Raw genomic sequence first — 27,240 nt, 5'->3', positions numbered from 1 at the left:
AAATTGGCTGAAATTGCTATTTTGTGTACTATTGTACAGTTTTCATTCTGTGGAACAATACAACTGTTCAGACTCAACCACTCAGAAAATATGGGCTGAACAAAATAAATAATAACTGTTCTTTTTTTCTAATCTTATTCTCCAAGGTGCCTCTTTACTTTCAAGACTTCTGTTTCATCTGTCCCTCCAGTTTGTTACTTGCTATTTTTACTTCTGGTTTCATAGCTGCCAGCACATTGTGCTGATGCATATATACAACAAGGATGTATTTTCTTGGAGGGTGAGGGAATAAAATCCACAGCAATTAGCATTCCTTAAATTAATGGAAAAATTTATATCACTGTTACATTTTCAATTACAGGAACATAAAAATTCCAGCATAATTTCTTACTGCACATAGAAAAAGCGTGCTATATGTTTTGCCAAATAGATATTTTACTTTCTCTTATTAAGCACTAGGTCCTTAGCCATCCAGTCTTGTTTCTGTTGAGGTTTGTCAGGTACTTTTCATGGCTCAATTCAAAACTATGAAAACACTCCCCAAATTGATCAATCACATTTTTTAAAAATATAGTAAATAAAATTGTATCCATAGACAATGGATTTTTCTTTTTTTCTTTCTCATAACTTATTTTTTAATAGCAGCCAATAATTTTAAGATTTTAGTCAGATTAATTGTGGGTGTTAATGGCAAAATACAGATTTTTTCTAGCTGCAATATCTAAGAGAAAAATATTCACAAAATTAATCTCTGATCTGAAATGCAAAATAAATCAGACAAGTCTGTCAAGACAATCAGACTGCATCCTGAATTACTCTATCTGAACTGAATTACAGTATGGCCAGCCCATTTAGGTGGTTAATCCCAATGATGCTGGTTTCTTAATAATGCCACAAAATACTGCACACATACAAAAGAGCACATTAATTGAAACTCAGTTACAGAACTGTGCTAATATTATTAACACTTCTTTTCACATACTGATCATTTAATCTCACAGACAGTACAAACCAACGAAGAGACCCAAATCCAGGGCTGATAGGGTTAATCTGAAATTGAAGGCAAGCATCCCTTGAACTAATTAAATGGAGGGGAGAGGAGAGAGGGGAATATCCCAGTGTTCAGATTCTGTAATCCCACATGCTTCCTCAAAGGAAAAGAGAACCTATCTAGGAACCCTGCAGTATTTTTTACCTCATCCCAGATTTAAAGAGTGCCCTGTGCAATAAATACCTAAATTCCTAAGAATCTAGAAGAAACTCTTTCTAAAAACCCCACAAACCATTTAATTTTAATTTAAGGAATTAAATTAAAATTAAAAGGAATTTAAGGAAAAAACTGAAATTCATTATATGAAAGGAAGGGAGGCACTAGAAGGCAGCACAAGACTCTTGGAGGAAGATATAAACATTTCCTAAGAAAGCCATGAGAACAGTGGCAGGCTTCCTCTGGTGCTGGAAAAAGGAAACAAGAGTTACCTACACATTCTTCCAGTATATTCACCTTTTTAGATGTACGGAAAAACACAGGCCCAGCAAGGCTATAATTAAAATTTTGAATGACTTCACAGAATTTTTCTTTGTACCAGACAGAAAACAGAGTGCCCTTCTTCATCACCTTTGCCAACAGTAGGCTGAAAACCCCTGCTCTTGAAAGTGAAGAGTTAAATATTTCCTTTGAAACCCTTCTTGGAGGAGGTTAAATTCATTTAGAAAATGCCCTCCAGAAAAACATATGATGGAATGTATCAGTCTTGTCTCTTCTTTAATACTTTTTATAATTGTCTATACTTCATAGCCATGACTTTAGAATTTTACATGTGTAATAGAGAACAGAATATGAAAGAAGCCACGTTTGCAGGAACTCTGCATTGTCGGTCTTTGCAGTGGTCTTAATTAATGAACAAAATTATACCCCTGAGACTGGATCAACTTCCAATTAATTCAAAGCATAAATATTTACTGCATTAAAAGCTTTCATTGTCTCAGACAGAAAATCAGCAGCATTAAATAGATATTACAGTTTGTAGCTTGTCCTCATAATTTTTCCTGAGGAATACAAGAAATAAGAGGTCATTTCTGCACAAATTCAAGCCCACAAGATGTTTTCCTAAGGAAACTGATGTTTCATTCTATTAAAAGTCTGTACTACTTGACATAATATAAATATTATGCTTCTTTAATTTTTTTTTTATTTGCATAGCTATCATACTGCTAGTTTGTGCAGATAAGCCATCAGGTATACACACACATATAGAAAATATCAAACAGAAGTGTCACTTGATGAAGACCGCTTTAAATGTATAACTGTGCACAGCCCATCTTAGATTCTGTACATTTTACAAAGCTGAATAATTTGGGGCACCCACTGTCAGGAAATACCGCCTGGATTTTGATTTTATACCAACAGCATAGTCTGCCATCTGTGCTGAAGTCCTAGGGTTTATGAAGCGTGAAAAAAGCCTGCTGTCCTAGGCCCTAACTTTTCTGCTGCTATAGAAAAAACACAGAAATTCTGAAAGGGCAACAGTGCTTCATACTGAATGACCTGGATAAAGATGCAAAAGAAGCAAAGAGACTGTCTTGTTTCAGCACAACTAGTTCCTCCCATTTAAATATAAAGCTCTACATGAATTTAATGTTGCCATCTCATAAGGTATTCTTACTGTCCAATGAACAATCCCCAACTTGTTTTGGTCACCAGGGGTATAGTTGTGCAGCCAGGAAGGGGAAGTGTATTTCTTTGATCTGTTGAGAAAACTCATTCTGGAAAGTCTTGCATGACTTTTATTCTATTTGGAGGGACATAAAGCTTTGGACTGTGCTGGATAGTCTACAGAGCCAAGGTTCACCTTTGCTGTAAGGAGGAGAAACAGTGGCCCATTGTAGCAATCAGCACTGATGGATGATATCACTGCTTTGATATTTATGGGCACATACAGCAATATATCAATACCTGCTACAAACTGAAATAAGCAGCGTTACTCAGGGAACTCACCAGCCTGCGGATCTCCCTCTCACACTCCCGCTTTATTCTGTGGATCTCATCCTGGTGGGACTGATAAGCCGTGCGCAGGTCTGCAGCCTTCATCTTATCTGCCTGCATGATGTTGTTCAGAGCTTCTTCAAGCTGCTTTTTGCCAGATTTCAGCTCCAAGATCTCTTGTTGCAGTTTCATTCGTTCCCCGTCGAAGGCCTTGCGAGCCTCCTCCTTCGCCTCGCTCAGCAGCGCCGTCTTCACCTTGTCAGCCGCCCCGTCCCGCAGCACGTTGACTGTCGACTGCAAACGCTGAATTTCACCGTCCTTGATTTTCACCATTCGTGCCACCTCCTGCTCGTGCTGCCGGATCAGTAGCTCCCTGACACTCTGAAGTTCCTTCATTTTCTCCTCGTGGAGCTTGGCTTTCAGTTCAGAAATATAGGCAGTGTGCTTATGCTGCTCCTGCTCCCTTTCTTGCTTAACCTCTTGGATTTTTTCCCTCAGTTTACCCACCTGGAACAAAATAAAAAATACTGATTAACAAGCACCACTCCACTTTTTAAAGCCACCAAGGAAGCTGCCTCTAAACTGTTCGTAAAAACCTATCCTGAATATTCCAAAGCAAACACTGCACACCTCTCTCCAGTAAACAAATGGAGAAGCAGGGCTGGAAAAAGGCCATGTGCATGTTAAGGAATCTGCTGTAGGGGTATGCAACTGGTAATGAGTTCTCATAGATCTTGGGAATAAAATAAAACTGACCAACATACAATCTAGTTATCTCCTTATTTCCTGTACCAACCACACCAGACTATTCTCACCCATAACTCCTCTACTGTGCTCTACAAGCAAATGGAAAATCACTCAAACAGGGAAAAGACTTTATGTTTATGCTGGAAACACTTTTATTTTGTATTTCTTAATTTCTTAGCTATTTTAATGGGAAAGTCCTTATTATATAGGCCAAAAGAATTGGCCTTTTGAAAAACCAAGTCTACTCAATGGACTTCAGATCTCATCCCAAAACTGAGACTATTCATGTCCCCAGATATTTGAGAAAATATAGGCCAGTGAGTCTAAGGGCTGGAGAGGGAGTAGTGGAAAAATGTTATAGACTATTATAGTAATATCCACTGTGATGAAACCTCATTATAAATGATGCTCAGCAGGCTGCATGGAAAGCAATGCTTTTTTCCATGTGGGATTAGATGTTAATTTAGAATAAATGGGGGAAAAAGAGAAAGGCTCACTTGTCTATTGCAGTATACCAGAAAGGTTATAATGTATTTCATCATTCATAGTTTCAGTGACATCTTTCAACTATCCCCATTACCGAGACTGCCAAAACCTCTATCAGAGGCAGAGGTTTCAAAAATTGTATTTTAACCTTCAGTGACAATACAAACAAACACAGCAAATGGAGCTTCATGTTAAAAGGAGGCTACCAAGCAGCAAAATGCTATTCACTGCCACAACTGCTTCTATCTGTGCAACACAAAGCTGTGATCTGTAGTCAAGTGATGCATTTAATTTACACTAAATTAAGCCAGATTTGCAACTTGATCAGATAGGTGTCCAGTCAGGATCAACCCACCACATCTTGACTCGAGGTCTTCACACAGCTGGGACAGCAGACTTTTCCTGTGCAGAAAATGTTACAATCCTCCTATTTTGAACAGTAGCTTTGAAAATTAACCAGCTCAAACTTACCCTTGATTTAAAGTAAGGAAGAGATTGGAGCAAGAAAGGAAGGAAAGGTATCATACATTTTTATGAAAGTAACCTAGATGCACTCTTGACTGTACACCACCCGGGAGAGCACTGCAATTAGAGTTGTTCAAAAGGTAATAGATCTGAGTCAGACACTGTCACACACAGATTTTATAGCTATTGTCACTCTGTTCCAGGATGATTCTGAGAATATGTCTTTATTAAGAGAGACAGAGGTTGGGTTTCTTCCCCAAATGGTAAATCTGGCTATTGGAAATTATCTGCAGGATATATCCATGTATTATTTTTTTGGTGGGATGACATCAGTTCCAAGCCTACAGTGGACAGCAGTGATTTTCAGTGCTTGCATTAGGATACCCAATTCCATAGGAGAGTCCATTGCAGGGAGGCTGGAATAGATGATCTTTAAAGGTCCCTTTCAAGCCATAGCATTCCATGATGCTGTAACAAAACTAAGTCACTTACACACCTATCCACCATCAGAAGTAAACAGACTGGTTTATAGATAAATTTGAAAATGAAACAACACTCATTATTTACTTATTGCCTTACTGATGAGCCAAGAAAATTGAAATTAAATTGAGCAATGAAACCTACTAATGACAACACAGGAAAACAAACTGCATAATGGCACTTACAAACATAGATAATATACCTCCAGAACCACAGTAATTTTAAATTAGTCATATCGTACATAAAGCATACAACTGAAAGGCAGTTTTCAATACAACACATTCATGAGTTTAACTTCCTACAAGATTTTTTAATAAATGATAAATGGGTTTTGACATTTTGGAGGAGCACTGAGTCACCAAATTAGCATACTTGCTCCATTTTTCTCATCTTTCACTGAAGTAAGGGAAAGCAAAACAAAACCTATATGCACCTATATGCTGTCTGTGAGAACAGCTATTAACCACTCAGAGTAACTGAGTACTATCATATATCACTACTAATTTTACATAAAAGCTTCAGTAAGAGGAATTTAAACAAGAAGAATTTTAATCCTTAAAAAAAAACCCTAGAAATCCATCAAAATCCACAAAAAAAAACCTTCAAAAAACACAGCATATTAAATGCTAATTACACCTCATGATCCAGAAAAAAACCAACGCATCCCAGTTCTCAAGGTCTTTAAAAAATCTTTTCTTATTACTGCTTTTGGTCAGAGAAGATGGAAAGTTAGATCTGTCTGTTATACCTTCTCTGAAAGCCATAATCTGTCCTTCCCACACCCCTCAGTCCCTCTCTCCTGCACACTGTGCAGTTCTGTACTCGTCTGGCTTCCAGAACAAGAATAAAATGAAAATATAGTGTGGCATTTTTCCATATGCCTGAGTCTCACTTTTTCTTGTATTATTTTTTTTTTAATATGAAGAAAGCTATCTCAGTGGGAATAGGTACTTTGGCATACTTGTTCCTAAATATTCATCGATCTCATCACAAGCATTTATAAAACCACTGAGCTGACTGCAAAGACCATGCTCATTCACTACAGCTCCTAGTTCTCATAGCACTGGACTTTAAAGTTCAGTTAGAATGAGTTCTGTCCTCATTCATGTCAACATAAGTAAAATTTTTGTGCTTTGGTCAGCTCCTTTCATTACTCATTACCCAACATTTGGATGTTTTCCAACAAAGCTGTTTCCCTTGCAGAGTGAGGGTATGTGATCCCTGTTCAGTTCACGCATTTCCTTCTCCAGGCTCTCCATAGATGGCAGCAAACCTACAGTCCAGGAGGACATCCCGTATCCAACAGGGCCCCCAAAGCTATCAAGCAGGTGTTCCCAAAACAAGACACAGTACAGGGGAACTCAGGCAGGGCCACAACTTTTGCTTCACCCCTCAGGCAGCATAAATGAACCCAAGTTACTCATGTGTCCAACGGTCAGAACACCACCTGCAAGATCATCAATGATGCACATCCAAAAATGTGCAAACATAACAATTTTGGATCAGGCATTGCATAAGCATGCAGTAAGCAACTTTACAGAAAAAATTTATTTACATGGATCAACAAGCAATGAAACAAGATGTACCAAGAAAATATGTACAAAGTTTTGAATGTCTCTTGGGTAAAATTTTATTTCAGTGAAAGCAGAATTTTTCAGGCAAAAGTACGGTAAGGCTAATTCCATTTGTGGTGTCTCTCATCAATTAGAAGGTTTCTTCTCAGATAAATCATTAAAATGGGCATATACATGAGGGAAAAAATAGTTTAGGAAAATTAAATTGAATAAATTGGCCCCACAACAGTTTTTTAACTTTCCTAATACAGATTATATCCCACGGGCCACAGAGCTGTCTGTTTAGCAGCTTCAGTACTTCTCCCTTACCTATTTTTACACCAGTAAATATATTTAATTTATTTAGAATTCTCTAGGTACAGTTTTTTTACTTCTCTGATACCAAGAAATAATTTTTCTTGGATTTTTTACTATTTTTGAACTACAGTCTAAACAGGAAGAATCTCTATGGCTTTGATTTACTCATCTTGTCAGTCAAGGCTTCCTGTAACAGCTGGACAGACCAGGAGTAGGCTGGGAAATAAACTACACAGTTCCAGTTAAATGATTTACAGCAAGCACCACAGCAAAGATGAGGGAGAGGGGTTGAAGATCTCCTCCCCCAGCTGCATCCTCACAGAAATGCACTCCAACACACTGCAGAATTTACTTCAGACTGCAGTGCACACTTGGTAGGATTTTAGAGCACTCTGCCTGTAATTTCCTCTTTCCTAGATTTCATTTGAGAGCTCACCCATTTCTCTCCACACATATGTGCACAGCACACATTCTGTCTCCAGTAACAACCTCAATACACTAGAAAATATTAAATTTCAAAGCTGAAGAAAGGTAAATTAGAAACCAAGCTGAAGCAAATTCTATACTGAATATAGTGTAAGAAGACTAGTTATTTAAAATATTCCTGCAGCTGTCATGGTCATGTACTTACACCTCATTCTTAGTTGAATCAAGAATTAAACTTGATGTTCTTACAGGTGAAGACTGGAAATGTATCAAGGCTAAACTCTTCCCAGTGTTCATGTAATTTTTTTTTAAACAGTTATTTAATGAGTCAAATTTAATTCATTCTTCTGTCCAAGGTATAAGATAACTTTATGTGCTCTTTTTAATGCAATTTTTAAAATCATAATAAAATTCACATCCACATTTCTGCATATAAAGTTCTACAGAACAAAATAGGAAATAAGATAACTAAAACCAGAAATTTACTAGTGTAAATGTAGTCTACCATCAACTCAATGAACCAATGAGACATTAAACACAGTGAAATAATGCAATTTACTGACCTGTAAGTTATAAAGGGTATTGGCCACTACTAAATTTCATGGTGTGTATTTTTAAAAAGCTTAATTAGTTTGTGGAACTTGTTTTAAAATTTGTTGTCATTATACCAATCAACAGCAAGAGAAGGTGGATGAGAAAGCGAACAGCAAAACCCCTGACTTATCTGTTAATTCATCAACACACCTGACCTGTAAGAGATTTGACTTCTTGCTTTAGTCTGTGAAGAAAAATTTCCAAGGCAACACAAATTTAGTTGGCTGATATTTTCTGAACCTATTGCATCATTCAAACACAAATTAAGGCCTTATGATTTGTTTTTCCTCTGTAAAAAAAAAAAACAAATTTGAGGATTACATTTGTGATAGGTTTTGGTGTTTACTTTGTAAATTAAAATGCAAAAAATAAACCTTTCAAAGCTGAGTATCACACAAAGATGTTAATGAAACTGGAATGTACAGAAATGTTTTTATTCAGGTGTTCCACATTTTACACTGATAAAAAGAAAAAAGGCTAGAACAAAGATCCTCTATATAAAAGAGAACACATTTTCAGTGCATATTTCCCCACTTGGTAAGTCTTTGAGACTCTTGCCACAGTATCCCCAGTCAAATACAGATAAATCCACCTGCACATGGATTATACTCCAGAACTGCCTTGTGCAAAGTCAAATGCACTAACTGATTTTAAAAAATAACAAAATAAAAAAAACCTTACTGGCTTATCCATATTTTAAACAACCTACAGAAATATATAAAAGTAACTGCTCATCTTCATAAATACAAATGTATTTGATGAATTAATATTTGATGAATCCTATGTGCCCTCTTGATTACCTAAATACCAGTTGAACATATGCTAGGTAGACAAATAGTGATGAATTTGTTTCATCAGCAATCAGAAGCATCATTGAATAGCTCAGAGCAATGCCACACACAAACTCAGCAAATCAAATTAGGACTCCTACACAGACAGTTTCCAGTTAATTGCTATTCTTTATAGGCATTTAAAGTGGCATGCCTTGAATAAAGTGCTGATATTTGGTTTTGAAGACAATTCTATTTACAACATACAATTTTCATTAAGGTCAAATACAAAACTCCCTTGTCAGTAAGCTATTGCCATTTGTATTGCTGTGATTGCAAATTTCAGTGACTGGATGTTTGGGGATATTTAGTCCCTTTTGCACAATATTTAAAAGAATTGTCACCAATTTTAGTTTATCAGTTGTTCTTCTGATTTCACTTCTCTGTCGTGTTTTTCTTTTACAATTAACACATTTTAGTATCAAACTCAGCTGGTTTCTAACAGTGCTGCTGTTTAAAGAATGATCACAAAATAGAGACAAATACCTTGGTTTTTTCTTGCTGAAATTCTATCTGGATGTTGGTCAGTTTAGTCCTCAGCTCCTCATTAGCAGCTTGCAGGGCTTCAGTCTCCATGTCGGGCTTCTCTCCCTTGGCACGACTTTTCTTTGACATAATTGTTTTTGAAGTTTAAAATAAAATGTTTGCTCCACACTGAGCTACCAGCCAGTGCTTTCTGCTTTTAGCATTTGAGAGTGGTGCAGTGGTCAACAAAACCCCTCATACAAGGCTCTGCCATCATGGGAGCAGTCTCTCATGGCCTGGAAGAAGCACAGTGGTAGGAACAGAATTAGGCTACAGCATTGAGCAGAATCAAACATCAGACTTAATATCCATTTTTAAAGCACACTGGACTTCCTTGAATTACACTATACTGCATAGTGTATCAGAGTTTGAAAGAAACAGATAAGAAGTTACATAATATATCACCATCTCTAAACCCTATCCAGTGTATTCTGATGTTCACAGAAATAAAAGTATTAACAGTTCTGAATACTATAGCATATAAACAGAAATTATATCTTATTCATATAAACAGAAATTATATCTTATTCAAGACTTGACTAGAACCATGCTCAGAATTCCCAAGAGGCACAGAGAAAACCATAAATTAATTGAGGTAGTGCTTCAGTGGGAATCGTTTATTTTCTATAGTAAGAAGAAAGTATTTCTCTCCCTAATGTATCAGTTATAATGCATAATTGTATTATTCGTAATTATCATCGAGTTTTGCATCATCAGCATCTATTAAAAAGGTGTCAGAAAACTGGAAAAACATTTAAAAATGTTTATAAAATATCCAGCCTATAACCTGCTTATGTTCAGGGCTGATACTGTTTGAAAAGCTACAATGGAAACAAGAAAGTATTTAACTTCAATTTCACTTCCCAGTATGCTCTAAGCTTAAAAAGTATTCAGTTATTTAAATCAGCTTTATGTAATATTCAAGGAGAATACCAATAGCAGACAAAGAACCCTAATTCCAATAATTAGGAAATCCCATGATTATTTTGCTTCATGAGCAGTCAGGATAGAAGTTTAATCTGTGATTTTTTTTTTCCACTCTGCTCTTCTCTAAGCATAATCCAGTGCTCCACAAGACCAAACTGTGGAACAAGCGCTATCAATGCTGAACTACTTTCCAAATCCATGTTCTCTGCACATTTTTAAATATTCACATCATTTTATCTTTTAATTTTTGACAAAGCAGAAAGGTTCCTACTTTAAAACTGCATGACATTAATGGAGTATTATATTTCCAAGAAAATCTTTATCTAATTGACGACAAAAAATAAGTTGCTCTTTCCAGCCTACTACAGATGGGGAGTTATTTTTAAATTGTATTAGAATGAAAATCCCATGCATTCCTTAGCACATATTTTCTAAAGGGTTAGTGACTAATGCCTCAGGTGTGTAGAGAAAAACTGAACACCTCAGTTTAATGCTCCTTTTCAAGCACTGGAGAACAGGGGGTGAGTTAAATATCTTGCTTAGAAAGATAAGTCAAATCAGATGAAAAGTGAACAGAACTCAGGACACCAAGTCTCCATCTGTTTGATGATATTCCTATTGAGTTATTTCATTAGTAAAAAGCAATTGAAAAAAAACATGATCATCACCAATTATTTGCTGAAGTAACTTAAGAGAAATAGTTGTTTTGCTTTGTAATATAAGATATCCTTCCTTTGAAGTATAATGATTTATCAAGTTATCCTATTCAATAATTTTTTTTTGTTCCTTATATTCATTATATGAAGCATTTTCATATACAATCCATGAAAAAACCAGGAACTTAAATACATTTTAATTTTGTTATGTACTAGACCTACCTTACAAAACAAATAAACACTGGTGCTATTGTGATTTTACACATAGTAGTTGATTCAAGAGAAACAAATCAGCAATATTCTCTCAGTAAATTTTAAAAAAAGGAACTCTTTGGTGAGTAGAAGAAATGGGAGGAATTACTGTTGTTAATAAAGGAATTTCATGCTATTAATTATGGAGTTTCTATGATGCTCAAATTGCATTTAATACTCAAATTAGCCTTAAAACTAGAGAGTTAAGCATTATTCTTTGAAGTACTCTTCAGAATTAAAAAAAACCTCTCAAGGCGTTGCTCTCAATTTTTTTCCTTTAGCTCTCAACATTTGAAAATTGTACTTTTCAAGCAAAATAAAAGCTTAGACCCAGAACCGGAAGAAAATCATCCTCTTGTCTTATAGGCAATGAGGGAAGGAGAGTGGCGAGGGGAGCAAAAGCACCACCTCCCAACCAAACTAAACATAATATAAAACCACAAAACAAAACAAAAGAAATAACCAAAAAACCAAACAAAACCCAAACAAAACAAAAAAACAAAAAAAAAAAAAAAAAAAAAAAAACACACACCAAAAAAACCACACCAGGAAACAACCACCCATCAAACTGCATTGGTGGGCATAAAAAGAAAATTTCCATTTTTACATTTTTACTCTTCCCTGGATACATCTTCCAGCCTACCTATTTCAAAAGCAGGAGCTATGGCAACACAAAGTCTATGTATATACTCAGAGAGGCACACAGCCCAGACACACAAGGGCTGGAGCAGAGACTGCATCCTAATTCCCAAATGAAAGGCACAGAACCAGTGAGTGCCCAGATTCCCTCCTAGCTGAATTCCCACATTTGATATTTGGTCATTGGATAAAGGTCAGCACAAGAAAAAAACCCACAAAATACCAAACAACTTGTAAATACAGTGAGAAGAAATGAAGGAGAAAACACTCCACTGTAACAAAATTTTACTGACGCAGATGCTTCAACGACCAACCTATTTATTAACTCCCCATATGTCTGCTGAGAGGCAAATTTATGATGTCACCAGGATACAGTCCCACAACCACCCCATGACTAAAAATAGCCAATTTCTGCACTCTGAGTTCTACACACTTCTTGCAAACCTTGGAATCATTTGAATGTTTTTTATATTTCACATCAAGAAAAAAAGATAGGAAAGAGTAATGGATTCTAAAGCACAAGTCACGTTTTCAGCAGTCTCTGGAATATACCAAGTTTCTGACTTTACTTCATAGGTATAGGGGCAATTATCATTGAAGAAAAACAAGAAAATAAACTTGACTGAATTTGAATCAACTACAAATAGTTTGGGGGATTTTCCTGTAAAGGATCAAAATATTTAACATGATTTATCTTACAGATATTTTGGGAAATCCATTAAATTCTTAACATACTAGAAATTCAATCAGCTGAACAATGTCCTAACTTTCAATTTCTCTTCTATTTGCTTAGCAAATTTAAGGGATGATTTTTATAACCACCTCAACCTATTCCCTGGTTTTATCAAACAAGACTTCAAACTATGTAATGAATTGCTTTATGATTATTCTAGATGTTAAATATCAATAAAACGTAATAGAAAAAGAAAAATCGGTTACTGCAGAAACGTGAAAGTGTAGCATCAATAAATTTTGATTACATAAGGGTAAGGAAAAAAAGGAACCCAATATTTTCTATTGAAAAGTAAGTCAATTTAAAGAAATTAAATTCTTTAAACATGATCCTGTATGAACTACACAAAAATATGGGGAGAATTATATCTTTAGAGAGTGAGTCTTTCAGTAACAAACAGTAATCAACAGGAAAAGTTATAAAACCCGTAACATCAAGTAATAAATATGGATAACATTGCAACGAGATTAACGAGAAATTTACTAAATTATATCAACCAAAATTCTGCATTCCAGCTCTATTTCAGACTTCAACAACATGACTCAGCTGCAGCACAATTTTTGGAAGGTGAAATTGTCAATGAGTCATCTCAGCTGAAACACCAAGCCATAACTCAGTTACTGGAGGGAAATAATAAAGCTTCTTCATCTCTCCACTGCACCCCCACATAAATAGTGTGCCATTCTACTTCAACTTTTTTTATTTCAACCTTTATCTTTTAATTCTGCAAAGTCCACTGCAGCTACCCACAACCCTCACTGTGCTTGTGAACATGAGATGTAAGTACATTCTCAACATAGCCTAATTCTGTACACTCAAGAAGTTTAAAACAAATTTTATTACCATAGCATCTGACAATAGTAAATGCAGTGGACACAGGTACAATGTTAAATTCAGAAGTAACTTGCAGTTCACCTATGCTATATTATAGTTTAAAAAAACAGTGATAATCCACCCCAGTGACTGTATGGGAAAGACAACATTCATAGCTGCCGATGCCCAAGGCACATTTCTCACAAGGTTCAGATGACCTACATTTACTGCTTCAATTCTCAGTTCTGTGTAATAAAACATGACTGAATGGATAAAAGCAGAAAAAGCTCTACAGGATTGTAAAATAATACTCATCCCACCAATAAATCTAAATGTAAATGATCAATACAGTTTTCTAAGTATATTGTAGACTGGCCACCTTTTTGATACCCCTTTGTAGCTCCCTACAAAGACAAATCTATTTCTGTAACAATAGAACCTTTGAGGGTTACTGTAAATCACAGCCTGCTTAGGGAAATACAGAGTTTCCTTACAGTGGAACACTTTATAAATGTCACTTGATTTTTTGATGGATAAAACCAGAAACATCTTTGTTATTAAATAACAGCCCACATTCATTTTTTCAGATGCACATCCTAAAGTCCTGAGCCATTCTTGCTTTAATAATATGCATTATAGGGCCACACTATACAGAAAGCAATCACCAAGAAAATATAGGCATTTTTTCATTGCTTTTTTTGGCCAGAAGACCTCAAAGGAACAATCCTGCAGAGCCATGTGGAACAGAGCTTTCCTTGGGGGAGATTACAGTGTAGCATGAGTCAGGCTTTTATGACACTCAGATTTTCACAGCAGGTGACACATCCCACGGATGAGCACAGGATATGTAAAGCACTGAACTCTTCAGGCCAGGTTAGTAATTGCTTCCATATTCTTTTCAATGGCATCTCAGCAAAGGTGATCTGTGATTCTGTCACACCGCATCTTTCAGCAAATTCCCAATGCCCTCAGGAATCAGTACCCAGGTTTTAACTTCTCACCACGAATCCCTGCCTTCCAGGTCCTTATACAGCAGTTAGTAGAACTAATTGGCAAGTTCCTAAATGAATTTCACTAATGTATTCATTTTCTCTTTAGTGAATTGGTTGCCTGTGACGTGTGCATCTATTAAAATATATGCAACTAAAATACACACCCATGTCACTGGACACCAACAAAAACAAACAAAAAAAAAAAGAAGAAAATAAAAAAAAAGAATAAGCATATCAAACTCATTTAGATGCTATGCACACGCAAATGTGTAAATGTGTGTGTATATGCTAGTAACAACCATGTGACACTGAATTTTTATTTTTGATTGGTACTACTCCATGCCACTGGATAGCATCCAGCATATTAATGGCTTCATTCTCGTGAAAGAACATAACAGCCCACCAAAAACATCCCAAAAACTAGCTCTTAGTTTAAAAGGAATTATCACAAGTAAAAAGGAATGTCTGAGCCAAAGAGGACACAGCATGAGGAGGAAGGGAAGGGATCCTGCACCTCCCTTCTGCTACACAACATTTTCATACACTCAGAGTAACTGAAAACTTAACTTGAGTCCCTTCTCAGAAAGCTATGTGCTTGATTCCAGGACTTTTTTTATTTTTATTTTAAGTGAATAAAAAATATTCACTGACTTCAATGAATGTACATTATTAATATTTACCCAATTTCACTTATAGCACTGTTTCAAGGATTTACCAAATCATTAACCATTAATATCACTCTATTAGCTCTCTTAAAAGACAAAATGCTACAAAGAGAAGTCCTGTGACACACATAAAATAAGAGACACTAGCACAAAAAGGCAAAGTTTAAATGCAACTAAAAATGGTAAAACAGAACCCTCCCTCCACAGCCTTCACAACTCAGCTCTGTTACACAAGCCCAGTGCTTTGGGTTCACTGCAGCTGAGAGAGGCAGCTCTAGGCAGAGCTGCTCCCCTGATCTCTGGGCCAATTCCCTCCTTTCCAGCACAGACAGGAGACCTGGCCTGATGGCTGCAGTCTGGCACAGTGCATCAGCCTCTGCACCTCCTCACTGTGCCCTGGGTATGAGCAGGGGATCCCGGTGCTCCCAGCGAGGAGCAGAACCATGGCCACTAAAGCTGAACATTTAAGAGTAAAAGCAGAAGGAGGAAGAAAGGGCAAGTTACAGCATTTCTCAGTTAGGGCTAGATAAATGGCAAATAGAGAGACAGATTCTAATATCTTTGCTGACTATCACTGAAATCCCACAAATATAATCAGCCTGTCAAATTTGGGATTTGGATTATACTGGACCAGTTTTGTTTAGCTACTCACCTGATTTTTGCAGGAAGTTTCCTTCGAGTATTTTTTTAAAGCCATCGCTATTATTATTATTTTTATTTTATTGTAAAGAGATAAAATAACTAAAATCTGAAACTAGAAAAATTTAAAATTCAGGGGTGACGGTGTTGAGAAAATGTGCAAGGCAACTGAAAGGTTTAGGGGGAGAGGTTCAGATTCCCAATCTGATGACTCAAGAGAGAGGAGGAACCTCAATGAGAGAAAACCTGGGGTTGTCTAACACTTAACTGCATCTTGAATATTTATTATTTGGTAAATAAATAGGGCAGACTTGGGAGGTCAGGCAAATGTAGGGAGGAGAAAAGGTGCTTCTGGATGTGATATTAGTTACCAGCTGAACAGTAAAGCAGAAGGGATATGATTTCATTTCACTGTCTCTGATCTCAATAATTATTTTGTGCTGTTGACCACCTTTACTAAGTCAGTAAGCTGCCTCATGCTGTGCCAGACAGCTCATCACACCCTCACCCCACTGCTCCAGCACAGCAGAGTCACACAGCTCTGTGCAGAGCAGCACCAGCCCATCAGTCAGCACAAAGAATTACAAAACTTCTTCACCCACCAAGGGATGGCTCAACTTCCACATAACTTCTCATTAAAATCAGGATTCTTAGCCAAAATGAAGGTATCAGCCTAGTCCAGTAATACAGGAAGACTGACAAAAGAACACGCTGCATTTTTTCCAAATTTCCCATCAAGGTCCATTTTTGAAGTCAAGTTCCTCAGTTCCTGAGATCAAAGCAAGGATATACACAACAGAATTGGCAGTGCTATTGCCTTATTTTGAAGACTCATAGAATTCCCAAAAAGCTGCTCAAGAATTTAGGACCTCAACCTTGTGTTTGTTTACTGCATCAAGGACTCTGCTCAGCTTCAGCATTCTTGAAGCCCACATGTAAATCTCATTTCAAATCCAACTAGGTAATTATTATTATTATTACCTTATTGGCAACACACAGGCTAAGGCTTGAAGGATTTTGGTTCCATCTACAGTTCTGTCAGAGATGCCTTGTATTTTCTCTACCAAATCACTTATCTCTCAGTAAAGTAGGCATTCCACTTCCAGAAAGACTATCAGAAATGTATTCTGAGGACAATATTATGAAATAAGAGACTAGATACATGTAATGTAAATTCCTACATTTTTGCAGGAATAATCAAATTCAGTGTCCAACAAAACTGCAAGACCCTGGAAGATCTGTTAACTTTCTCACAGCAGTGCTCTGATAATCAGCCAGCTAAAACTGGTATTTCAAACACTGGTATTTGAGTGAATGGTCATTGCAGTGAACAGACTTTAAGTCACTCTGGGAACTGGCTGATGCAACTGCATCACCTGGGATAAAATATTTAAGCTGGGTGTTTCAGCCAGACGGGAGCTTCCTTCCCCCCTCAGCTCTCTGAAAGGGAGTGAGGCAATAGTTTCAAACTACAGGCAGTGAAAAGCACAGCTAGATACTAACACAGCAAGAGCCTGGAGACAAACTTTTGCTTCTCTCTCTGGTTAAGCAGGACAGAGACAAACACGACAAAGCACAAGAAAAGCACAGAACAGAAACTGTGAACTCTTCATTCAACCATCTTCCAATATCCACAAATAGAGAACGCTTCACCACCGTGAGAAGACTACAAATAAAATTCCCTTCTGCTAACTGCCAGCAAATTTGATTCAAACCATTCCAGACTTGTTGGAAATGTTGTTGGCAAGTTGGCCACCAGAAATACAAATGTGCTCTCTGATGAAAGTAGAAGTTGAATGTGGCAGCCATGAACAGTTGCATAAATTATATTTATCCAGATACATGTATCAACATCATCATTTTAAGGATGGGGTCCCTCAGAATGTTAAAAAAAAGATGCATTCAGTCATGGTTCACCTTAAAAAGAGGGAAGCAGGCAAGTAGATATAAAACTCCAGAAATACTCTGTGACACACCACTACAGACTGTGACACTTTCTGTTGTCCAAATTAGACTGCCCCAAAGTATTCTGAAGCTCAGAAATTCATCAGTGCACAAACACACACAAACACACACATACACATATGGAAATAAAGCTTCCTAAAATCTTCCTAAATTAGTGATAATGTTAGACAGAACCAGACTACATGAACATACAACTTTGAGTGCTTTAGTATGCAAGTTGTGCATGCAGATTATGGGGACACAGCACTTCTAGCAGTGTACCCTAAACTGCTGAGTGGTGTCCTAGCTGATTTGGACATTTAGGGGGACTAAAAAGTAATCTGTTATTCACTCCGAAGAAAACATCCTGTTTACCTATATAATGTCTCTCCTACACTGAGAATCAAGATTGCATTTCACTACACTGTTTCAGAGAGCAAATTGTGAAGGTGGTTACAGTGTTTTGCAGAAAGTTGAGGCCAAGACATTTCACCTAAAGCTTACAAAAGTCCCAGCGGTTAAATGAAAAATACTTATGCTTCATTGCTTCAGAACACAACCTCCTTCTTGCCATGGTGCCTGCAAAGAAGGCTATTCTCTGGAAGGTCTAAATGGCTGTAAATCATCTGTGACCATAGACAAAAATTTTTATTCAAGTTCTATTATCATGTAAATCTGACACAGTTGCAATCCTATCTATGAATGCGGTTGCGTAGAAATATCTTCAAATAGTTTCTGCTATTAATTGATGTTCTTGGTGTTCAGTTCCGTTCCTCTTCCCCCTTCATCCCCTAGAAGAGGTGGCAGAGGGAAGCCTCAAATTTAGGGTGCTGGCAGTGACTTTACAAACTTAGTCTTAATGAAGAATTGGTGGAAAAATATGGAAATAGGTTTTGCCAAGAACTACTCTTTCTACATCATCTCCCTAAACTTTAGGTGAAAGGGCAAATCATATTTTACTTTAAGGTTATCATAGCTATGGCAATAACACTGTAATTTTTCACCTCCTACATAGCAAACCCTTACTAGAAAAACTAAAAGCTTCATGTAAATCAAGACTTGGATGTTAGCTGTGTACATTGCCCTTGCACATGAAAGGGGAAATGCTGAACAATGTGAAAACTAGGAGCTCGTAAGTGAAACCATGCTTATTCCCCTCCCAGGGCATAGATATTCAAATGGCTACACTACAAACACATACTACTTATTAATTTTTTGCAGTAGAGAAATCAGGAAACATCACAAAGGTCTTAACTAACACTTCCCAAATGTTGTAAAGGATTGAAAATTGAAAATTCCTAGGTGTTTGCTTTGAAATACGCAAGTCTTCACCAGTAAATAAGAAGGCTATATGTTTCCATTCATAGCCTCAGAGTATGCATTTTTAATTCTTACACTGATTGTTGGAAGTTAATTGAAATGCCCAAATACCATTTGCCTCCCTTGTAGTACAAAATCTCACATTTTTGTCTTGTGTTGTAATAAGATGCAGCACAACTGTATAAATGTAGTATGTGCAGATGTGCACAGAATGGGTTTCCTTCAGAAAGGATAAGTTGCAGGTGTTGAGATTAAATTTAGTGTCCTTCAAGATTTTTCTCCTAGAAATCACTGTTTACACAATGCTATGCATAAAACAGGATTTTGCCCACGTGCATACATATATTGCTGTAATAAAATCCCATTATCAAAACTACTTAATATTCAAAACACCATTTGGAACTGTTGACATTACAAATTAATTGAATCAAAGAGCTGAGAAAAACAAACAAAAAGCTCAAAGAAAGACAACCATAACTAAGAGCCTATTTATCAAGAAAAAGCAGCAAGTGCTGTAAAACTGGTATATCCTAAGGAATTCTCAGAACTGTCAAGTTTATGGCCCCTCACAACTGTTTATTGAATGCACAACACAGGCTACAGGCTTCTCACAGTTCATACCTTTTTTCCCATTCATACTCAGTTATGAACATACAAGGAGCTCCAGAAAAGTCTGAAGATCTGCTGTGCTTTAATACTGGACAGCAAGCCTAATATATTAGAGAGCCCTTTCCATGGTGTCAGAAAAGTCTGTTTAGTTTTCTTTTTAAGACCTCTTGCAAACACTCAGCACACAGATGATTACTTTTACATGACTAAGTGCAACATCCCTTATCTTATCTCAACACAACCATAACCAACCACAGACTTATCTAGTGGCAAAACCTGTGTGGGAATTCTGCCAGCAGCTGTGCAGCCACCAGTCACCCAAGTGTACTACCTTGTTACATTTGCAAGTAAGAAAACCTCTTTAGACACAAGCATGTTATAGTACTTGTTTTCTGTGTTTGGAAAACGATGGATCTGTAATCACATGGCAGAGAACATAAGTAATATTTGTATAGAGGATTAGTCAGCACAGGTTGTTTGTTCAAAGGATGTTAAGAAAAAATGGAAACATGAAAGCAATAACAAAGTTTATCTCAATTTAATTTTCAGTATTCAGAGAAAGAAGGAAAAAATCAATCTTTGATAGATTTCATGATCAGTCAGCAAAAGAAAGAAAGAGCCACTTAAAAAATGTGCTTGGCCCCATTGCAGGGCAGGCATGCTGCAGCAATCCTAAATTTTCACAGAAGCAGCCACCATTCTCTAAAGCAAAGTGCCAGCTCACAGCTGCATGAGAGCAGCATGATATAGCAGCACCATTCCTGCATGAATGCTTGGGTTTGCACTTCCAGCCTGAGGAGACAGGGAACAGATCAGGAATAGTCTAGACAAATAACAAGACATTGACATGCAAGAAATACAATCAAAAAGAAAAACAGGGACCACATAGGCAAGATTTTTTCCCATAGCATTGGGAAAATGTGCATAAGCAATCCAGAAGATGAAAACCCACTGTGCAAATTTTCATCAGCTAGTTCCAACTCTTAGGAAAGATAATTGGCACATGATGAAATCACTTTCCAAAACACACTGGCTGTTGAAGACTCATGTTTAGAACACTTCATCTTTATCAGTGAGAGTCAGCTAAACAAACTATTAAGTCTAAATAAATTTTTAATCTGTGTTCCACTCTCTGGATATACAGGAACAGAGAAGTCTAAAGGACAACAGGGGGATAATAATCTTTAAAGAGCATCCTTTTGAAATTTAAAAATTAAAATACATTTACCTTCATAGAAAGCCAAGTGATAATATCCATCAGCTAGGTTTAGAGTTCAGCATTTTAATTCTTTCTAAAATCAGCAACAATAACTTTCTGTTATGATTAAGTACATGTGTAAATAATCTTTTTAGATAAATCTATAACTGAAGTTTCTCATGCATTTACCCTGAAGTGTTAAATCCAGTCAGAAGAAGAAGATGAACTACCCTCCTAGGTACAGAAGAGAGACTTTAGTAGTCACATTAGTTTATCTGTTACCCCCCCAAAAAATTTAGTTACAAATTAGAAATTACAAATGAAAATAATTATTCTCTATAATAAAAGTTAATTCCATTAGCAAATACTAAATTATTTTAGACAATCTTTTTCACTTTGTTTCTTTATAATGACTACACTTTAATGAAATTCTGTAAAGTGTTAAAATCAAAGATACTAAAATGAAACAGTAGCTGTATTTGAGCATCATAGAAAACAGATTGACCCTAAGACTCATTTTATATCCTATATTTTTTTACTTTATTCTTTCCTTCATGACTTTTGTATTAACAATCATGCATTCTACAGCTGTCAGTTCCCACAGCACTTTTCTTATTTAGTGTCATACTTTTCTATTCAGAGAAGGAAGCATTTACCATGCAGTACACTAAATATAAAAAGGTATATTTCAAATCAAGCAAAGTTTGTGAATAGCAAAGAACCAACAATTTCAATAAGCAAACTAAAAAATAGCCATTGGGAAAGAATGTTTCCTGGGTTACTGCTGCTTTTGTTTTCTTTCTGTATTACAGTTTCCTGGCAAACCTCAATTATATTCTCAATATCTTTCTCGATAAAAATGTCTTTTTCTAGGGATCAACAGCATTTTGCTGCAGAAAGAACAGTTACACAGAGCAGGGGTTTACTATTTCCTAATGTTTCTAAGCCTAATTACTCTGTCATCACTGCAGGACTACCACAAGATGAAAATACCAAAAATTGGGCGTGGAGTTAAACTGTCATCCTTACCACACTTCTGTAAGGGGAGGAACAGGTAATTTCAGATACCAGATCCTTGAAGAAAACAAAATATTTTGCTGGGGTTTATGCGTGGCATGCATATCTGCCTGCTGAATACCCAGACATGCACACATTATAAACACATAAAACTCAGCAGAAGGTTGGGAAAGTCTGTCAAAGGAGCTTAGCTCTCCTGACTGAGACCAAAGCAACTCAAGCCTTTCTTCTTTACTAATGGTGACAAATACAGGTGAGGCAACACAATGCTCAAGTTAGCAAGCATATCATAAATACAGGACACTAAGCACCCTTCTGTACTGCACATCTTAGATGCCATGAGTGGTGGTGGGGAAACAACGTAAAAAAATTATAAAGAAAAGAAATCACAAGTGAGAAAATGTTTATATCAAGAATCTGTTCAGTGAATCCATAAAACTTCTCTATAAAGAGAATGAAAGCACCTCAAAAAGACAAAAGCTTCATACAGATTTGGTTTATTTTATTGCCTGTGAAATCTGGTTGTGTTTAGAAGTCTCTCTCAGTACAAAAAGAACCTCAAACTTGAGGTTTCAAATTATATTGTCTCTAATAAAATGATAGCATCATCTCTGTATGGCAGATTTATTCTCTTCCTACCCAACCAACATGCTGGCAATGCACAGTACCTTTCTCTTGTCCACAGCTTTCTGAGGCAGTTGTGTTTGATTTTAATTTAAAGAGGTGAAGACTGAGCAGCACCAGCAGCTGAGTCTCAAGCTTTGTTTGTTCTGGGATTTTCCACACCACAGCTCCTAGTCCTGTTGGAATGTTCTCCTTTTCACCACCAAGGAGGGCTTCCAGAGCAGTATTAGTGACATCATCTGTTAAACAAAAGAGATTTAATACAAATCAGATTTCATTAAAAGCTTTGATGATAGCAATGCAATGGAAATTTATTTACATGGGGTAACAAAATGCAGCAGAATAAGGTATCTGTGAAATTGCAAGTGTGGCATCTTCTCTCCATTAAGAACAGATATGGAATGGTGGCCTTTCCTAGATGGTCCTCAGTGAAAGCAGCATTGAAGCTGCTAAGCTCCTTGGCAACTAGATGAGGTCAATCCAGAATGTTACCTCTGTCTAGCTAACACTAAATTTGTATTCCATTTCAACACAAGTTATTGGGTTTTGGGATACCAAAATGGTCATGGTGGCCACCTATAAATTGTCATGTATGGATTGTCCAGTGCCATGAATCTTTATAAATACCAAGAGTATACCAACATAAGGGAGCTATCATGTGTCATATTGAAAGGAGGAAAAGCCTAAATTTTAGAAATTAATACCATTTTTGAAGGCAATTATCACAATTTCCTTTCTGAAAACAAACAATCAAAAGACAATGGACGGGGCCTTGATATTGTCTTATTTCATATTTCTTTTTAATACTGCAATGTACTTTAATCACAAGGGGAAACAACAGAAGCATTTGACTTTCTTGTTGATGTTCACAGCATGTTAATTTGAATTGGTATTTCCCATGCACAGAAAAATTTATAGAAATAAAATTATCATTACGGGGTATCTTCATGGAAAATATCACGCTGAAAGCTTAATGACTGAAAGCAATACAAGTTCCTTAATGAGTATCATTTACCTCAGTTTTCCTAGTGTCTCTAAACACCTTTAACTCCACCTTTCACAGCAGAGTGAAAAAAAGAAAAAAAGTACCAAGCGTTCCAGCTAAAAGTACTAAATCTTCTCTTGCATTAGAGATTGACAAGGGAATTGAACAAGCCAAACAGATTTCAGCAATGTCTTAAGCAGACATGGCCATATGGGGTCTCCAAAGCAGAGAGCTGGCAGACACATCACAGAACAGGTCAAACTCTTTGCCTTTTGGGCAAGAGAGCTGGAAGCCAGACAGAATTCCACATATGAGCTGTTCTGAAACCTGATGGATATAACTACTATCATGTACAATGTTCAAATCTTCACAAAAAATATATATTTCACATAAATTACATCAGGATTGCATCCAAGAGTATCAGTCCCAAATACATAATTTCAAAACCACTTCTCTTGCTGGGAAATCCTGCATTTCTCTCTAGGGGTTTATTCAAGGCAACACCATGTATTCTGTTTTTAGTGGTTTAAAACCATAATCCTTTATTTGTTCAATAAAGACAGGCATCTAGGTAGTGTTTAATGGAGAAAGGAAATCTGCACACTCATTTCCTTAGGGCCAAATTCAGTGCTGTGACAGAATACTTTGAAAAGGATGAAAGTACAGCTAGGGCCAGATCATGGCAGAAGATCAAAGTGCTGAAACAGCTTAGTTGGCATATTTAAGTAGCACAAAACACTGGAAAGAAGGAATTCAATTTATTTATATAGTAACAAAGCTCCTCAGGCCAAGCACCTCTATTTTTTATGATGTCAGATATGTCTCACTTTACCGCATCTTCATCATCCTTTTTGAGTTGCCCTATTCTTAAATATTCCAATCTTGTTACTCCACATAAAAAATTTTGCTGTTTTATTCTGGCCTTCAGTTAGCAATCTGAATACATTTGAATAAAAGGGAAAGAGAAGGTTTCCCCATATTGATATGCAATATAGAAACACCTAAGACAAAGCAAGAACTTCCTTGTGAAAGGCCAGTAGAAAGCAATAAGGTCAATAAGATGATAACAAAACAGACCAATACCCACAAGACTCACATGGGAAAAAAACCCCAGCAAACCACAGCTCCAAATTCCAAAGTTACCTGGGTAATTTGTCTACATTGAAAAACTTACATATTTTTAGAATATCTACTAATTCTGTACTACTAGTTCTTCTAAAAAGTAAGTTATTTGATCCTAAAAAGCTTATTGTTAAGATTAATTTTTTTTTAATTCTCTAGTAAACTTGGAAATAAAAATATCTTATTTTTGGCCAACTGTCCTCACTATATTTACAAGAGTAGTGTTTACAAAAGCTTTGAGAGAAGAATGAAACAGATATCTAGAATGTGGGTAAGTTACAGTCATAAGAGCAAATAAAAGAAGTAGCAGAGTAATTTGACAATATCTGCTTCTGAAAGTGGATGTTTCAGTAGCATAGCATATGAGTGAGATTAAAAAGGAAGATTAATTGGCAATAAGTCTTGCAAAAACTAAGGCAAATTTGAAACATTTAATTATGCCAGTCAGTACAAATTGTTAGAGTGCTATTCACAGCGAATTACCAGCAACCACTGGAAAACTACAACCTAATAATCCTCCAGTAATCTTCCTGTAGCTTCTTAAAAGCTATGGTAATACAAAAATAACTTAAAATAATTGGATACTTAATTTCTCATTTCCAGAAACTGCTAAACTAAACCTATTTCTCTTTCTGAAGAGAAAGGATAAAGAGGGGAATCTATTACTGTGGAAATATATCTGTTAATCTACAAACAAACAGCATAAACTACTGCTGTTCAAATTCATTCAGAATATACCACACACACCAAAAGCCCCTCCAAGAACCAAAACTATTATAGAAATAATTTGACAGATGAGCTATGTTTGATACATTACTAATTTCACTCAGTGCAGTGAAATCACCAACATGTTCATATCCTGTAGTTATGACAGCAGATGCTAAATAAACAAAGTTGATTCAGTTATGTTCTTTATCATATTATGGCTCTCTAGACAAAATACAGTGTTATAAAAATGAAGGGTTTTCTCTGTTTATACGGAAATAACTAGCAAAACTTGTCAACATTTCCCAAATAGTTAGGAAAGGATGGAAGGTATTCGAGACTGCTCAGGTTTTTAATCACAAACTGCAATACACAGAATCTTTGGTCAAAGTTCTGTTTCTCACACTTTTACCTCCATCATTTCAGGCAGCATTGCATCTTGAAAGCAAGGGAAGTTTAAAGGTAAGAGAGTAAACACTGATGCCATCCTCCATCCTTTTCCTGAGATTCCCAAAATAGGCAAAACACTCAGGTTCTCAGAGATTTTAGCCAGATCTGTTAACATGGGACATCTTAGTCCACTTTAACTCCTAAACAGATTGAATTACGTACAGAGATCTACAAAAATAATTACTAAGGTGGAGAGCTAGTTTAGATTTCTTCTTGGAAATCAGAACAGCTGAGGACAATTCCTCTGACAGCTGGGGTAATGTTGTCTACAGTCCATATATGCAGGGTCTGTGGTCTATAAGGGGTAGGGATCTCAAAAGAAAACCTTGTTCTGTAGAAGGGTGGTACAAAACCTTCCTTCACACTCCTCACACAGAAACAGGCAGGGTCCAAGTATAATCCCCAGAGCAGAAAAAAGAGCAATCATCCTTGACATATGGTAAGAGAAAAACAGTTTCCCTGAATGTTTTGGAAGCCCCTCCTATGTATTTGTACAGCTGATCCACATTTTGAAGAATTTTTGAAAACAAGGCCTTTTTGCTTTAAAATGACTAAGCATAAAACAATACTGACCCAAATAAAAGGCAATTTCTTTGGGAAAACAGTGCTGAACGCATCTGTGAGTTCTCTGCAGTAGTTGCTAGAAATTTAAGATGGCAAATGTTTTGTAATGAGAATATGTACATTACCACTGGCTTTTTGTCAGAAGTTATTCTAACTGACAGCTAGAGGAGTGGGGGGAAGGAGTTCCTTCATACAACCAAATGTTAAAGGATTAAAAAAGCATATTTCTTTCAAAAAACCTATGACATTTTACTATGGTGCCTTATAATCTACTCTAAAGCTTTCTATCCATAATATTAATTTGATTTACAGCTTTTTAAGAGATCTATTTATCAGGCATAAAAAAATACATTCAAGGAGACTGCATCTTCCCCTTCCTGCCCCTGCTCTTGGATTTCTGACTGTGACACCTTGGTACCAGATTCCCTGGGATTTCCAACAGACCAAAAACTTTATTTGCACATAAATAAGTGGCACAGATGCACTGTTCATGAACAACTTAACATTCTGACAGCCAGAACCTGTCAGCAAGAAACACTTATGCCCAAAATACATCCCTTGCTCTCTCCTTTACCCATTCAGTGTCTGCCTAGTACACAGTATTACAACCAGAAATGTGCTGCCTTCTGCTGTGGGTGCACCAAAAGCAGATTGGGAGGAAAGAAAAGAAAAAAAAGGAAACAATAAAAATATAAGGAAAAAAAAAAAGAGATATTTAAAACAATCCCCTGAAAGCAAAGACAATCTAAAGAGAGGCTTCAACGTGAATGCATCATGCCCAAGGAAGAAATAGCACAGATCATGCCAGAGTCACCCCCTTTCAACACAAAGACTTATCAGCAGGAAAATACTGTGGCATGACCTTTATAGACCACTCTACATATGAGCAAAAAGCACTTGGAAAAATGTGCAACCACTTCTTTACATAGTGAACAAACCATGGTGGTTTGTTCACTATGTAAAGAAGTCTCTATTT

The 27,240-nt window shown here is 36.5% G+C and overlaps 1 protein-coding gene across 6 annotated transcripts in view; it reads right to left on the bottom strand.

Annotated features, from left to right (window-relative positions):
* JAKMIP1 (janus kinase and microtubule interacting protein 1) overlaps positions 1-27,240 on the bottom strand; it is a 226,327-nt gene that overhangs the window by 151,339 nt on the left and 47,748 nt on the right. For all 6 annotated transcript variants that reach the window (XM_058025246.1, XM_058025243.1, XM_058025249.1 and 3 more), the window contains 3 exons: positions 22,483-22,677; positions 9,372-9,646; positions 2,999-3,493 (listed from right to left, as the gene is read on the bottom strand). In XM_058025246.1, coding sequence (XP_057881229.1) covers positions 2,999-3,493; positions 9,372-9,500 — 624 coding nt within the window. In that variant the 5' untranslated portion in view covers positions 9,501-9,646; positions 22,483-22,677. The remainder of the gene's footprint in view (positions 1-2,998; positions 3,494-9,371; positions 9,647-22,482; positions 22,678-27,240) is intronic.

The sequence above is a fragment of the Melospiza georgiana genome, chromosome 5, assembly GCF_028018845.1.
Source record: "Melospiza georgiana isolate bMelGeo1 chromosome 5, bMelGeo1.pri, whole genome shotgun sequence".
NCBI lineage: Eukaryota > Metazoa > Chordata > Aves > Passeriformes > Passerellidae > Melospiza > Melospiza georgiana.
The sequence above is the reverse complement of the archived record's forward strand: the minus strand, read 5'-3'. Positions and strand labels throughout refer to the sequence as shown.